This window comes from Prionailurus viverrinus, chromosome C1 (genome assembly GCF_022837055.1).
Source record: "Prionailurus viverrinus isolate Anna chromosome C1, UM_Priviv_1.0, whole genome shotgun sequence".
Classification (NCBI taxonomy): Eukaryota; Metazoa; Chordata; class Mammalia; order Carnivora; family Felidae; genus Prionailurus; species Prionailurus viverrinus.
In genome coordinates this window covers 40,094,915-40,109,292 of record NC_062568.1, presented here as the reverse complement: position 1 = coordinate 40,109,292, position 14,378 = coordinate 40,094,915, and the positions used below count along the sequence as shown (strand labels likewise).

Genomic DNA, 14,378 nt, shown 5'->3' with positions numbered 1-14,378 from the left:
AAGGAAATTTTGACTTATCAAATTCTACTTTGAAATGTTGAAATGAAAATAAAAATATGTTAAAACAAAAAAGTTGAGGGTTAGTGAAATTATGGAATTTCCTATTTCTGTTTAGGTATTTATTTGCACAATTATTACCTAACATTCCCTCTGAATATGAATATTACTTCTCTCTTCTCCCTGAAGCCACAACTTACTTCTCTATTTAATCTGTTCAATGACATCCTGGGTTGACTCTATTACCTGTTTTCCCCAATGATGTCATGTTTCACTCCCAGAGATAAGAATTAATGTATTTAGATGGGCGAGAATTCAAAATCTATTACCTTGAGTAACATAATAAATGAACTAAGTTAAAGATAATGCATGTGGGGCACTTGGGTGGCTCAGTCAGTTAAGTGTCTGACTCTTGATTTCAGTTCAGGTCATTGTCTCACCGTTCGTGAATTTGAGCCCTGCATCAAGCTTTGCACTAACAGCACAGAGCTTACTTGGGATTCTCTCTCCCTCTCTTTCTGCTGGCTCTCTCTCTCTCTCTCTTAAAAATAAAAATAAATAAACCTAAAACCTGCCTTTCTGAGTTAAAAAAAGATAACGCATGTTTCTCCTATTTCTAGGATGTTTGTTTAAGAGCAGGCTATGCATTAACCCTTTTTGCCTTCAATAATCGCCTTCAACAATACTTAATATTGGAAAGTGGAATAATGACCATATCAATTTTTGAACCTTTTCTTGAATCAACAATTGAAACTGAGAAGGCAATGGCAGCATTTCAGGTACAAAACTGAAGTTAAAACTTCAAATCCATAAGTGTCTTTTTAGTCAAAAACTTGAAAATTAGAACAAATTTTAATCTGGAAAAGTGTTTACTGATTTGTAAAATTTGCAGTATTTTTCACACCAGCCCTTTCCACCTCATAAAATCCCTGTTATTTATGAGGATATCTTCATTTTACCAGCACTTTTTGCCTTTGTACCTTATCTGATGCTTATAAGAACCCTGTCAGGTTGATGGGCAGATAGTATTATTTTTATCATCCACATATTACAGGCAGAAAAACATGGTAGTATCCAAGACATGTTTTCTAACTGCAGATCTTTACCTGATCACACTGGTTCTTCAACCCATGACAACTAGATGTATATGGGTTCTTCTTATTCTCTCTCTTCTTTTTCTAGCCTATAACATTTAGGAGAAATATTTTCTATGAACCCATACTTCAAGAATGGAAAACCTGCAAATATTGTAGGAAGAATGCAATGGCCTACCATGTTCACTGCAGTAATCAGATAGGGACAAGCACTCTAACTCACACCCCTGCCACTTGCTTTTCTTCTACTGAATAATACCAAATTACCCCTCTAACCTTCCTGAGAAGTAGCCAAAAAACATTAAAGCTTAATTAGAGAAGCCAAATAGAAAACATTCAATGATTCTATGCTTCTTTTTGTTTTCAGATTATTATATTAGCTAAAGTCATTATAGACATGGACCATATTACTTTGTCTGCAAGAGGTGTCACTATTTTAGTTGACAGTCTGTATTCAGTTCATTCTACCACTATTGTCTTGACAGGTAAGAAATAACTGGAAGGTAGTTACATAAAACAACTACATAAAACTATTTTCAAAAATATTTTTTTGTAATCTGAGCAATAATAATAAGCCTGATACTATGTCACATGGTTTGAAGAATGAGCTGGTACAAATCTACATGAACTCCACAGTAAGCCTACATGGAACAATGGGAGTCTACTCTGCACCCCAAAAAGCAGCAGGGTAACTCTGAACATGGCCTTTTTGATTTCTTACTTTTTCAAACCTCTAATTATTTTTTCCAGAAAGAAAATGAGAATTAAACTATGAGCTACCAACAACAAAGTTTACACACTGATTTATGAAAGTAATGGCAGATTTATACTGCTATACTTCTGTCTGGTTTTCTTTTGGTCAATTGTTCACATTTTGCTAACATTTAGAGTTCCCTTTGTTGCTATGCAATATAGCAAAGCAAAATAGTCCAACAGAGTTCTTGGCACACTTAACGCTAGTTGTATAACTGTATCTCCTCCAGAGCTAACTTTCAAAATTAATAATAAGCTAATTGACTTGATATATCACTTTTTTTTTAAAACGTTTATTTATTTTTGAGACAGAGAGAGACAGAGCATGAACAGGGGAGGGGCATAGAGAGAGGGAGACACAGAATCTGAAACAGGCTCCAGGCTCTGAGCTGTCAGCACAGAGCCCGACGCGGGGCTCGAACTTACGGACCGTGAGATCATGACCTGAGCCGAAGTCGGACGCTTAACCGACTGAGCCACCCAGGCGCCCTGATAGATCACTCTCAACACAACATGAAACAGTATCAGGATGACAACCATGTGGAGTGACTACTACCAAAAAATAAATTGTTTGTTTGTTTGTTTGTTTGTTTGTTTTAACTGAAATGGATCATAGAAGGTAGGAAAGGAAATCATACTTGCTGCCATGGAATTATATTTTTACTTGAGATGGAAGGATAATTCATGCAAACAAAAACTTTCTGATGGAAACTAGGACAAAAACATGTTTAAAAGAAATTATTAAATACTTTTTATCTAAATAGCATTCTTAATTCAAGTCATAGTAATTCTATGGCTCTGAGAAACAACTGTAGTGGGTTTAGATTTTACTCCACAAACTCTTTTGTGCAAGAAATACCATATTATACTAGCTTTCACATATTGTCTCAGGCTGGTAGGAACTGAATCTCAAAAATTACTGGGCCTTTCTCTGCACTCCACCATCAGAGTCATATGCATCTCCAGAGTCTGGGGTATCTGAAGCAAAGCAGGATATTCAGGCTGCAGATATAATGTAAAATAAGTGTCGTGCTAACGGTCTAAGTCATGGTTCCCAGAAGAAGCTCCAAAGGCACAGAAGTTTTGCAAAGACTAGGATTTCTGTCACCAACTGTCCAGTTTTCCTATGTGCACTACATAACCATTCTCCACTCAAAGCTCCTGTTCCTATCATCTCCTTCTTAGTCTTAGAGTCTCTGACTGCCTCCATTTGTTCCCCATTTCTTACTCCTCATCTTCAGAGACACCTCTCTTCCTTTCTCCTTTTCACCTAAAATAATGCCTTCTATACACATAGATTTTAAAAATATATAAGCCTGAAAAAAAGGTTATCTTAAGACAATTTTTGCTCCAAGCCATACAACCCATCCCTCCCCATCCTGAAACAATAAATACAAAGGCCTTGGTTTATAAAGAAGGCCAGAAAAAAAAAAAAAAATACAAGAACAAAAACCCAATGAATACCTCAATAAAGTATCCATCCATATTTATATGGGTGGATGCCTTTATATCTTAAAATTTGTGTTGCACTTTTTCCAACACAGTGACAATATTGTGAAAGAATATCACATGAATGCTTTAAAAATAAAACACATATTTAGGGGCGCCTGGGTGGCGCAGTCGGTTAAGCGTCCGACTTCAGCCAGGTCACGATCTCGCGGTCCGGGAGTTCGAGCCCCGCGTCAGGCTCTGGGCTGATGGCTCAGAGCCTGGAGCCTATTTCCGATTCTGTGTCTCCCTCTCTCTCTGCCCCTCCCCCGTTCATGCTCTGTCTCTCTCTGTCCCAAAAATAAATAAACGTTGAAAAAAAAAAATTAAAAAAAAAAATAATAAAATAAAAAATAAAAAATAAAAAAAAATAAAACACATATTTGAATGAAACGGTTGTAAGCTGGTAGCTGCACATTTATTTTATTACTGAATTACCTTATTTTCAACCCCCAAACATTTGTTTTTATGGCAAAAACTTCAATGATTTTAAGTTTAAGTTAGTAATACATTGCTTGGTTTTATTTTTTTATTTTTATTTTTTTAAATTTTTCTTTTATTTTTGGGACAGAGAGAGACAGAGCATGAACGGGGGAGGGGCAGAGAGAGAGGGAGACACAGAATCGGAAACAGGCTCCAGGCTCCGAGCCATCAGCCCAGAGCCTGACGCGGGGCTCAAACTCACGGACCGCGAGATCGTGACCTGGCTGAAGTCGGACGCTCAACCGACTGCGCCACCCAGGCGCCCCACATTGCTTGGTTTTAAAATACCATTAAGCTCTTAACTCAAAGCAATCTGGACTACAAAGAGGACATACTAACTTTTTATGGTAGTTCAATCATTATGTTCATAGTCATTAAAAAAGTGCTAAACTTCAGGGGTGCCTGGGTGGCTCAGTTGGTTAAGCTTTCAGCTCATGTCATGATCCCATGGTTCATGAGATTGAGCCCCACATCAGGCTCTGTGCTGACAGCAGAGAGCTCTGAACACAGAGCTACTTGGGATTCTCTCCCTCCCTCCCTCTCTGCCCCTCCCCTGCTCATATGTGCTCTCTCTGTCTCTTAAAATAAATAAACTTAAAAAAATGTAAAAATGCTAAAGCTCAAAACAAAATATATTCTGAAGCCATGGGGATAAAAACCTCTGATTTTCAAAATTCCCCACTCTTAGATAAAGCTAATTAATTTTTACTGTTTGTGACAGAAAACCAAATCACAATTTGGGGGAAAATTTCCACATTTAATATATACATGCTTTTTCTCAGATCTTCTTCATTAACAGAGATGTCTTGTGACTCAATCCTTTTTAACAATATGTGCAAATGAACAAAAGTACAGTATATCAGTTTATATCATTTAAATAACACAAGCATTTTTTTTTCTTATTTGTAGGAAATTTAATAGCTAGCCTGGCTCATTCTAGAGCTGGTATTCCAGAAGCATTTGCCACATTAGGGACAATCCAACGGCTCTGCTATCATTTGTATTCAGAAAAAGAAGAGGTAAAAACAAAAGTATTTCTATAATTGAATATTCTAAAACTGTAAGTTGCCTCTCACTTTTGTGGGCTAATTTCTCCACAGGTTAAGTATGTTATATAATAGTTCATGTTACTAATACAAAATTAGAGGAGTTTTCTAGTACAGTATCTGCCATCCACAATTCTGTTCCTACAACATGTGCACATTTAACTTCAATAACTTAAGATTCAATCTACAAATAAGTACACTGATGATATAGAAATTGGTAATTAAAATATTTATAAAATCTCTCACAAAAACTGGTTAGTTACTAACCAGTGATGTCACTAAGTCATTTCTATGATTATTTGGAATGCATGAAAATGGAATCCATTGGAGTTTTCCTTATCTGCCAAACAGGATTAGAGATGACAGTGTGAAGAAGGCTGGGCGGGCTGTAGTAGTGGTTTGCCTCTAAGTATTCCCCTGCACTTCCCCCCTCCAGGTCTAAGGTAGTGTTTCTCCAACTTCAGGGAATATAGGAATTACTTGGAAGACTTGTTACACCATAGATTGCTGGGCTCCATTCCCAGGGTTTCTGATTGAATATATCTGGTATAGGCCCTACAATGTGCATTTCTAACAAGTTCCTAGAAGCTGAAACTGATGGATAGGGACCATACACTGAGACCACTGTTCAAGGTATGGAAGTTATATGGGCATATAAAGCAGTCAGATGCCAATGTAGAGACCAGTATATGAACCCTCTGTTACCCGGGATGTGTGTGGTTTTTGTTCATTCTATGACAGTTCTTAGGCCACCACTAACAGATTTTCTAAGAACTGCCCAGGAATATACTTTAATTAATCATATGAGTAACTTAATTACTTCAGGGTCACAGACTAAGGGTATTCCCTTTAAGAAAGGAAAGATCTAATTGAATCAGTTATCAAAAATCTCCCAACAAATAACAGTCCAGGACCAGATGGCTTCCCAGGGGAGTTCTACCAGACGTTTAAAGCAGAGATAATACCTATCCTTCTCAGGCTATTCCAAGAAATAGAAAGGGAAGGAAAACTTCCAGACTCATTCTATGAAGCCAGTATTACTTTGATTCCTAAACCAGACAGAGACCCAGTAAAAAAAGAGAACTACAGGCCAATATCCCTGATGAATATGGATGCAAAAATTCTCAATAAGATACTAGCAAATCGAATTCAACGGCATATAAAAAGAATTATTCAGGGGCGCCTGGGTGGCGCAGTCGGTTAAGCGACCGACTTCAGCCAGGTCACGATCTCGCGGTCCGTGAGTTCGAGCCCCGCGTCGGGCTCTGGGCTGACGGCTCAGAGCCTGGAGCCTGTTTCAGATTCTGTGTCTCCCTCTCTCTCTGACCCTCCCCCGTTCATGCTCTGTCTCTCTCTGTCTCAAAAATAAATAAACGTTAAAAAAAAAATTTAAAAAAAAAAAAAAAAAAAAAAAAAAAAAGAATTATTCACCATGATCAAGTGGGATTCATTCCTGGGATGCAGGGCTGGTTCAACATTCGCAAATCAATCAACGTGATACATCACATTAACAAAAAAAAAGAGAAGAACCATATGATCCTGTCAATCGATGCAGAAAAGGCCTTTGACAAAATCCAGCACCCTTTCTTAATAAAAACCCTTGAGAAAGTCGGGATAGAAGGAACATACTTAAAGATCATAAAAGCCATTTATGAAAAGCCCACAGCTAACATCATCCTCAACGGGGAAAAACTGAGAGCCTTTTCCCTGAGATCAGGAACACGACAGGGATGCCCACTCTCACCGCTGTTGTTTAACATAGTGCTGGAAGTTCTAGCATCAGCAATCAGACAACAAAAGGAAATCAAAGGCATCAAAATTGGCAAAGATGAAGTCAAGCTTTCACTTTGCAGATGCCATGATATTATACATGGAAAATCCGATAGACTCCACCAAAAGTCTGCTAGAACTGATACATGAATTCAGCAAAGTCGCAGGATACAAAATCAATGTACAGAAATCAGTTGCATTCTTATACACTAACAATGAAGCAACAGAAAGACAAATAAAGAAACTGATCCCATTCACAATTGCACCAAGAAGCATAAAATACCTAGGAATAAATCTAACCAAAGATGTAAAGGATCTGTATGCTGAAAACTATAGAAAGCTTATGAAGGAAATTGAAGAAGATTTAAAGAAATGGAAAGACATTCCCTGCTCATGGATTGGAAGAATAAATATTGTCAAAATGTCAATACTACCCAAAGCTATCTACACATTCAATGCAATCCCAATCAAAATTGCACCAGCATTCTTCTCGAAACTAGAACAAGCAATCCTAAAATTCATATGGAACCACAAAAGGCTCCGAATAGCCAAAGTAATTTTGAAGAAGAAGACCAAAGCAGGAGGCATCACAATCCCAGACTTTAGCCTCTACTACAAAGCTGTAGTCATCAAGACAGCATGGTATTGGCACCAAAACAGACACATAGACCAATGGAATAGAATAGAAACCCCAGAACTAGACCCACAAATGTATGGCCAACTCATCTTTGACAAAGCAGGAAAGAACATACAATAGAAAAAAGACAGTCTCTTTAACAAATGGTGCTGGGAGAACTGGACAGCAACATGCAGAAGGTTGAAACTAGACCACTTTCTCACACCAGTCACAAAAATAAACTCAAAATGGATAAAGGACCTGAATGTGAGACAGGAAACCATCAAAACCTTAGAGGAGAAAGCAGGAAAAGACCTCTCTGACCTCAGCCGTAGCAATCTCTTACTCGACACATGCCCAAAGGCAAGGGAATTAAAAGCAAAAGTGAATTACTGGGACCTTATGAAGATAAAAAGCTTCTGCACAGCAAAGGAAACAACCAACAAAACTAAAAGGCAACCAACGGAATGGGAAAAGATATTTGCAAATGACATATCGGACAAAGGGCTAGTATCCAAAATCTATAAAGAGCTCACCAAACTCCACACCCGAAAAACAAATAACCCAGTGAAGAAATGGGCAGAAAACATGAATAGACACTTCTCTAAAGAAGACATCTGGATGGCCAACAGGCACATGAAAAGATGTTCAGCGTCGCTCCTCATCAGGGAAATACAAATCAAAACCACACTCAGGTATCACCTCACGCCAGTCAGAGTGGCCAAAATGAACAAATCAGGAGACTATAGATGCTGGCGAGGATGTGGAGAAACGGGAACCCTCTTGCACTGTTGGTGGGAATGCAAACTGGTGCAGCCACTCTGGAAAGCAGTGTGGAGGTTCCTCAGAAAATTAAAAATAGACCTACCCTATGACCCAGCAATAGCACTGCTAGGAATTTATCCAAGGGATACAAGAGTAGTGATGCATAGGGCCACTTGTACCCCAATGTTCATAGCAGCACTCTCAACAATAGCCAAATTATGGAAAGAGCCTAAATGTCCATCCACTGATGAATGGATAAAGAAATTGTGGTTTATATACACAATGGAGTACTATGTGGCAATGAGAAAAAATGAAATATGGCCTTTTGTAGCAACGTGGATGGAACTGGAGAGTGTGATGCTAAGTGAAATAAGCCATACAGAGAAAGACAGATACCATATGGTTTCACTCTTATGTGGATCCTGAGAAACTTAACAGGAACCCATGGGGGAGGGGAAGGAAAAAAAAAAAAACAGAGGTTAGAGTGGGAGAGAGCCAAAGCATAAGAGACTGTTAAAAACTGAGAACAAACTGAGGGTTGATGGGGGGTGGGAGGGAGGAGAGGGTGGGTGATGGGTATTGAGGAGGGCACCTTTTGGGATGAGCACTGGGTGTTGTATGGAAACCAATTTGACAATAAATTTCATATAAAAAAAAAGGAAAGATCTACTTTTTCTGTTTTTGCCAGTGGAAAATTGAATTGCTTTCCTGAGTGTCTTATTTTAAACTTGTTTTTATATTATCGTCTCTTATCTGGTTTCCTATTATAATCAACTGAGCTGTTTTGAAAAATTCCAGTGTCCAGACTGCACTCCAAAATAATTAAATCAGATCTTCTAGGGGTGGTAACTAGGCACGAGTAATTTTCATAACTATCAAGGGGATTCCAATGCACAATCAAGACTGAGACCCACTGTCCTACTTCAAACTCAATGGTTCTTACTCTGGCTGCATATTAGAATCACCTGTGGCACTTTTAAAAAACAATACAAATGCCCAGATTCTACCTCCAAGCGAGTCTGATTCAGTTGGTGGGTTTTTGTTGTTGTTTCTAACTTCTGGCGACTCTAAAATGCAGTCCGGACTGAGAACAACTACTAGTAATTAGTGGCAGTTGACATCTCTCTCTCTGAAAACATCGTTGTTATGCGTCCATGTATAGATTGCCATTGGTTGACACACGTTTGTTAAACATAGCTACAAAGACTTTCTTAGGAAATGTTTAATGAGAACACGTGTTAGATGTTTTAGCTCAATGGAGGAACTGTTTCTTCACTTAGGTTCGCACAGCTTGCTCCTGTGCTCTTGGCTACTTAACTTACAACGCAAGTGCTTTCCGCATCCTATTAAAGGAATGCAGAAATAAGCCTAATCAGTTCCTTCGATTAACAAATAATATCAGCAGAGATGCAAGTATTAACCCAGCATTTCTAAAGGAATTTCAGATGCAACAGCGAGTGGGACTTCCTGCATTAAGGTATTGTGTCTGTATTTGTGAAGTTGAAATTATCGATAAAGGAACTTGTAAGAAAGTTTAAGGAAGCTCAAACAAGGGGAACTATTTTTGTGCCTTGTATACCAAGAGATACACTTCATTCTAAATGTCCACTGCCAAAGCCTGTTTTAATTCTGATTTTGCAACAGAACTTCTTGTGCCGGCATGAACACAACCAGATCTTGGGGATCCTGTTTGGCCAAGATTATTCACATTTCAGAAAGCTTTTTGGGATTCTGGTTGCCTCCAAGTCTGATCCAAGAAGCCATTTTGGGGATATACTTGAGAGATTTGAGCTGACCAGGAATGCCACCATGACCTTTGCATCAGATGGGACTTTGGAACCTGATTCAAAGTTAGGCCAGACTCCCAGGATAGAAACAGCTAAATCAGACTCGGTGACTGGAGTTATGGCAAAGTCTGAAAGGCATTTATTTACTTGGAGGATTTTGCTTCAGTGTTATAGTTTCATTATAGCTTAAGCTTCTGCAAAAGGGAGAGGAGAATCTCCTTAGAATGGGCACATTTTCTTTTCTTTAGTAGATATAGCTGCATTACAAGTCTCTGCAACTAGCACTATTTATGTGTAGGAAACAGAACTATTCAAGGTACAGTATTAACTCTATAATAATAGAAAAGAATAAGATCCAATACATCATGGTTCTATAAACCAATTTTTAGTACATCTTCATTTTAAGTCTTTGAAAAACTGAAAACCCAAAACTGAGTACCTAATTTTATATAATAAGCCAGGGAAATCTAAATTAAATTGCTATAATTGACATTTAAAAAAAAATTTAATGTTTATTTATTTTTGAGACAGAGAACATGAACGGGGGAGGTTTAGAGAAAGGGAGACACAGCATCCAAAGCAGGCTCCAGGCTCTGAGCTGTCAGCACAGAGCCCGACGCAGGGCTCGAACTCAGGGACTGTGAGATCATGACCTGAGCCGAAGTCGGATGCTTAACCGACTGAGCCACCCAGGCACCCCTATAATTGACATTGTTAAAAATAATATTTACTGGCTCAAAAATCAATTTAGGATAAATAATGAAAAGTATTATTTTACACAGTCACTCCCCCAACTAGCCTACATAGCAACTTTTTGGGAATTACAAAAAGATGTCCCTTCCTTGGGTACTTTACTGTCATCTACTGGAAAATAGGTGTAAAAACTATACCAATCTACAGTGACCGAGGATGAATGGCAGCCCCTGGAGCTGTGAACACCCAACTTTTAGGATTCTACATGTGCTACCGAAGCGAGCACCCAACTTTTAGGATTGTAAGTAGTGACCAGTGGTCAGTAAACTTTTAAGAATGATTACCAGGTGAGGTGAAGCTAGTAAGCAAATAATAATTACTCCCATAACTAACAGTGTTAAGAACTCTCCTTAGAGTATTTATATGGACTATTCCCTTTAATTTTCATAACAACTCAGTGAATGAGTTTGGTTAAATGAAACTATAGGAAATGTGCCAAAAGATTATTAAAATCAGTTTGGAAACTTTGGGATAGACAACAATACCCTTCCACAAAATATTCCTTGATACCACTACTGGAAAGTACAATGATTGTGGTTGGGATCATGATAGCATTTTTTTGGTGCACATATCACTTCTCTATTCCCATGCCCCCATCCAGCCCCAAGAGTAGCAGATTAGAAAAGTCTTTGTATATGGAAATTTTGAAATATGGAGAGAGAGACATAATTTTACTGGTGTTAACTGAACCTGTATGGAAACACTCTGAGCCTACATGCTAGCCTAAATGTTACCCTGTAGCCATCAAGTTGGCATATGAACAGATTGAAGCCTATGCCTCATTAAAGTGGACGGCAGCAAATGTTCCTCATCAAATTAGCCAGTTATACATTTGTGATAACCACCTTTAATATATTAGCTTTAGGCAAGACTTAAATATTATTACCAGGGAAATTCTGTAACTATGTTACACACACAGGATGATGATTTAAAATAATTGCTTTTAAATCCCTACACACACACACACACACACACACACACACACACACACCCCTATATTAACTAGGTACACCTTGTTTGGCTTGAAACACTTCATTGGTAAACCATTGCTTTGAAAATAAAGTTTAAATTTTGTTGTATTCTTAATACCTAAAATGACATTTCTCCAACCTATCTTCCATCATATATCTCTAGATACCTTTAATTCCAACCATGCTAGACTACTTAGTATTCTCTGAACATGCCGTGCTGTTTTATAGTACTATAATTTTTCATATCCTATTCCCTCTGTCTCATTCATTTGAAGACATATTTTCTTCAAAACCTAGCTGAAGTGTCTCTTTTACCATGAAGTTTTCACTGATTACTTCAAGCAGATTTAACGTTCCAAATGTTTGAGTGATAAGTGGGTAAATGAGTGACTGAATATAAAATACCTACAGGTAACATGCATAGTTAGTACAGGTAACATATAAATTAGGCCACTGGGTATGGAATTTATTGCCTGGGTGTACTAAAGTCTTTATATATTCCTAGTTTTTGTGATACATGTTTTCCTTTTAGTCTAGAGAAAAATGGAGGACCATCCATAACTCCTGTCTTTAAGAAAGGTAATTGATTTTTCTTTCATCTCTGAGGTACCTCTTAGACCTGACACTTTACAATTCTGTGTTCCATTTCTAAAAATTCAAACTGTAGAGGTTTACCCCCTAAAAAGTTTACCTGTAAACTCTGCTTTTGTCATTCTGTATACTTAAAATACCTTCCCATTTATAAGACCATGTTAATCATTTCTTTCAAGGCCTTTCCTACTATATCACTTGACATAAATCCTTCTCTGTTTGCTTTTTCTCATAAGCCATGCATAGAAATAGGTCATTATTGAAACAACATGTAAGTATGGCTTAAATTACAATATTTCTATTGTTTTGTTTCATGTACAACTTGTCTGTGGGTTCTTAGGGCAGAGATCACATTTTTTCCACTGATACTCTACAGTTTTATATATATTTGGCAGATGATGGCTGAGTGACTTAGGCCTGTAAAATCAGAGCCCAGATCTTATAAGCTTACTATTGGATATGAAAGAGGGAAAAGAAATTTACTTTTTTATTTCATTTATATACTTAGTGCTTGTTCATGTGTGGTTAGTGTAGGACCAATATCAGCCTTGGTATATTATCCTATAATCAAAAGCAAGGATAGAACCATTCAAAAGTCACAATCAGTTTGTAGGTGTCACAAATGGAAAGGGAGAGAAAAAAAGAGAATACAAGGACAAGAGAGAACTTCACTTATTCAGGGAGTTTCTGAGGAAAGCTAGATGTGTGGGGGAGGCTATATTTCTGAATATCATGGGTAGAAGAATATTTTTTGTATAGCTTCTTTAGTGTAAGAGTAATTTACATAAAGGAATAAAGTCAATCCCATTTTTTTCTTCACTTTAATATTGTTTTCTAAATAGCAATCTGTGTACCAATAATGGTCTGATAATGTTTTCACGGGTTTATGATAACATAAGAAAAAATAAGGACAATTAGCAAGTTTCTGATAAAGTTAATTTCATTCAATATAAAATGTGTCATTTTGAGATAGCACCTTTTATAGTTTCTTTTGGGTATTAAAATATTTCTTGTTTTATAAAATTGTGTTGCTATTTGTTCTTTTATTAGTCTCAACTTGGCATAATAACAAGCTGGAACCATATTTTGGCCCCCACAAATTTTTGCACTCTGACATCTACAAGTCTGGAAGCTACTGATCCATTCTCTTATTATGTTTTAGTGATTTGGACAGAATAGAACTATACAGAACCAAGAGCAATGAGAATGTATCTAGGGCTCTTGGGCTTAAGAAAGAGACATTTAATTGTGCCTCTCTCATTTTTAGGGAAAGAGCACCGAAGAAAATTAAAACCTAAAATTCAACCAAGAGATTCTTTGACTTTGATACCTCCTGTAACAAATTTCATGGGACTCTTCAACACAACAAAAAAGACCACTGTTTCTCACAATGTTTTTTCCTTTTCATCTGCAACTTCATCAGATATCACAGAAGTATCAAGACCAAGAATAGTGTTCTTGAGCCAACTAGGGAAACATGTGCAGAAAGCTAATCCAGAGCCTACCGAAGGCTAATAAAAGCATTAGAATGAACGTATAGAAGAATTCCTGAGCAATCTTTTTAAAATTTTTTTTTTTAAGATTTTAAGTAATCTCTATATCCAACACGGGGCTCAAACTCACCACCCTGAGACCAAGAGTCACATGCTCTGACTGAGCCATCCAGATGCCCCCCAATTTTTTTACCTTTAATTTTAATCTAATTGTGGTAAAATACATATAACATAACTGAGTAAACAGAGTATTTCAGCGAATTGCCTTTTACCTGTACTGTTAGCTAACTTTGGTAAATATGCTTGCCCATATAGAGTTCAACGTTTTTCCCTTCCTTTTCCTTTTCACCTTTTCCCTTCTTTCCCTTCCTTCCTTCCCTCTGGCCAAGTACTTATTGAGAGGCCTACAGATATGGAATGTTTCTAAAAATTGCTTTTTCTTTATCTGTAGTTTCTCTTATTTATATCATGAACTCAATGTTAACAAGTATGCTTGTATTGAAGCACCTGTAGCAGTTTTGATCCTTAAAAATTTTAAGAACTTAGATTATAGATATCCCCATTTTATAATATTTGTGACAGCGGGAAGAAATTTTGGTCAATTTCTTTCCATAGTTTATATGCACTCTGATTGTGTGAGCCACAGGAAATACTGATACTGCTTCTTTGTGAATTCAGGTTCATATGATACAGAATACAAATTTAAATGAAAACTGTGAATTCACAAACTAATAGTTTCTTCCAAATAATATTTACAAACCAATTCTATCA

General features: G+C 37.3%; 1 protein-coding gene across 2 annotated transcripts in view; it reads left to right on the top strand.

Annotated features, from left to right (window-relative positions):
* Window positions 1–13,781, top strand: part of ANKAR (ankyrin and armadillo repeat containing) — a 76,705-nt gene extending 62,924 nt beyond the window's left edge. For both annotated transcript variants that reach the window (XM_047870275.1, XM_047870276.1), the window contains 6 exons: window positions 618–776; window positions 1,459–1,576; window positions 4,725–4,834; window positions 9,293–9,489; window positions 12,056–12,102; window positions 13,382–13,781. In XM_047870275.1, the coding sequence (XP_047726231.1) occupies window positions 618–776; window positions 1,459–1,576; window positions 4,725–4,834; window positions 9,293–9,489; window positions 12,056–12,102; window positions 13,382–13,629 (879 nt within the window). In that variant the 3' untranslated portion in view covers window positions 13,630–13,781. The remainder of the gene's footprint in view (window positions 1–617; window positions 777–1,458; window positions 1,577–4,724; window positions 4,835–9,292; window positions 9,490–12,055; window positions 12,103–13,381) is intronic.
* The last annotated feature ends 597 nt before the right edge of the window (window positions 13,782–14,378 follow it).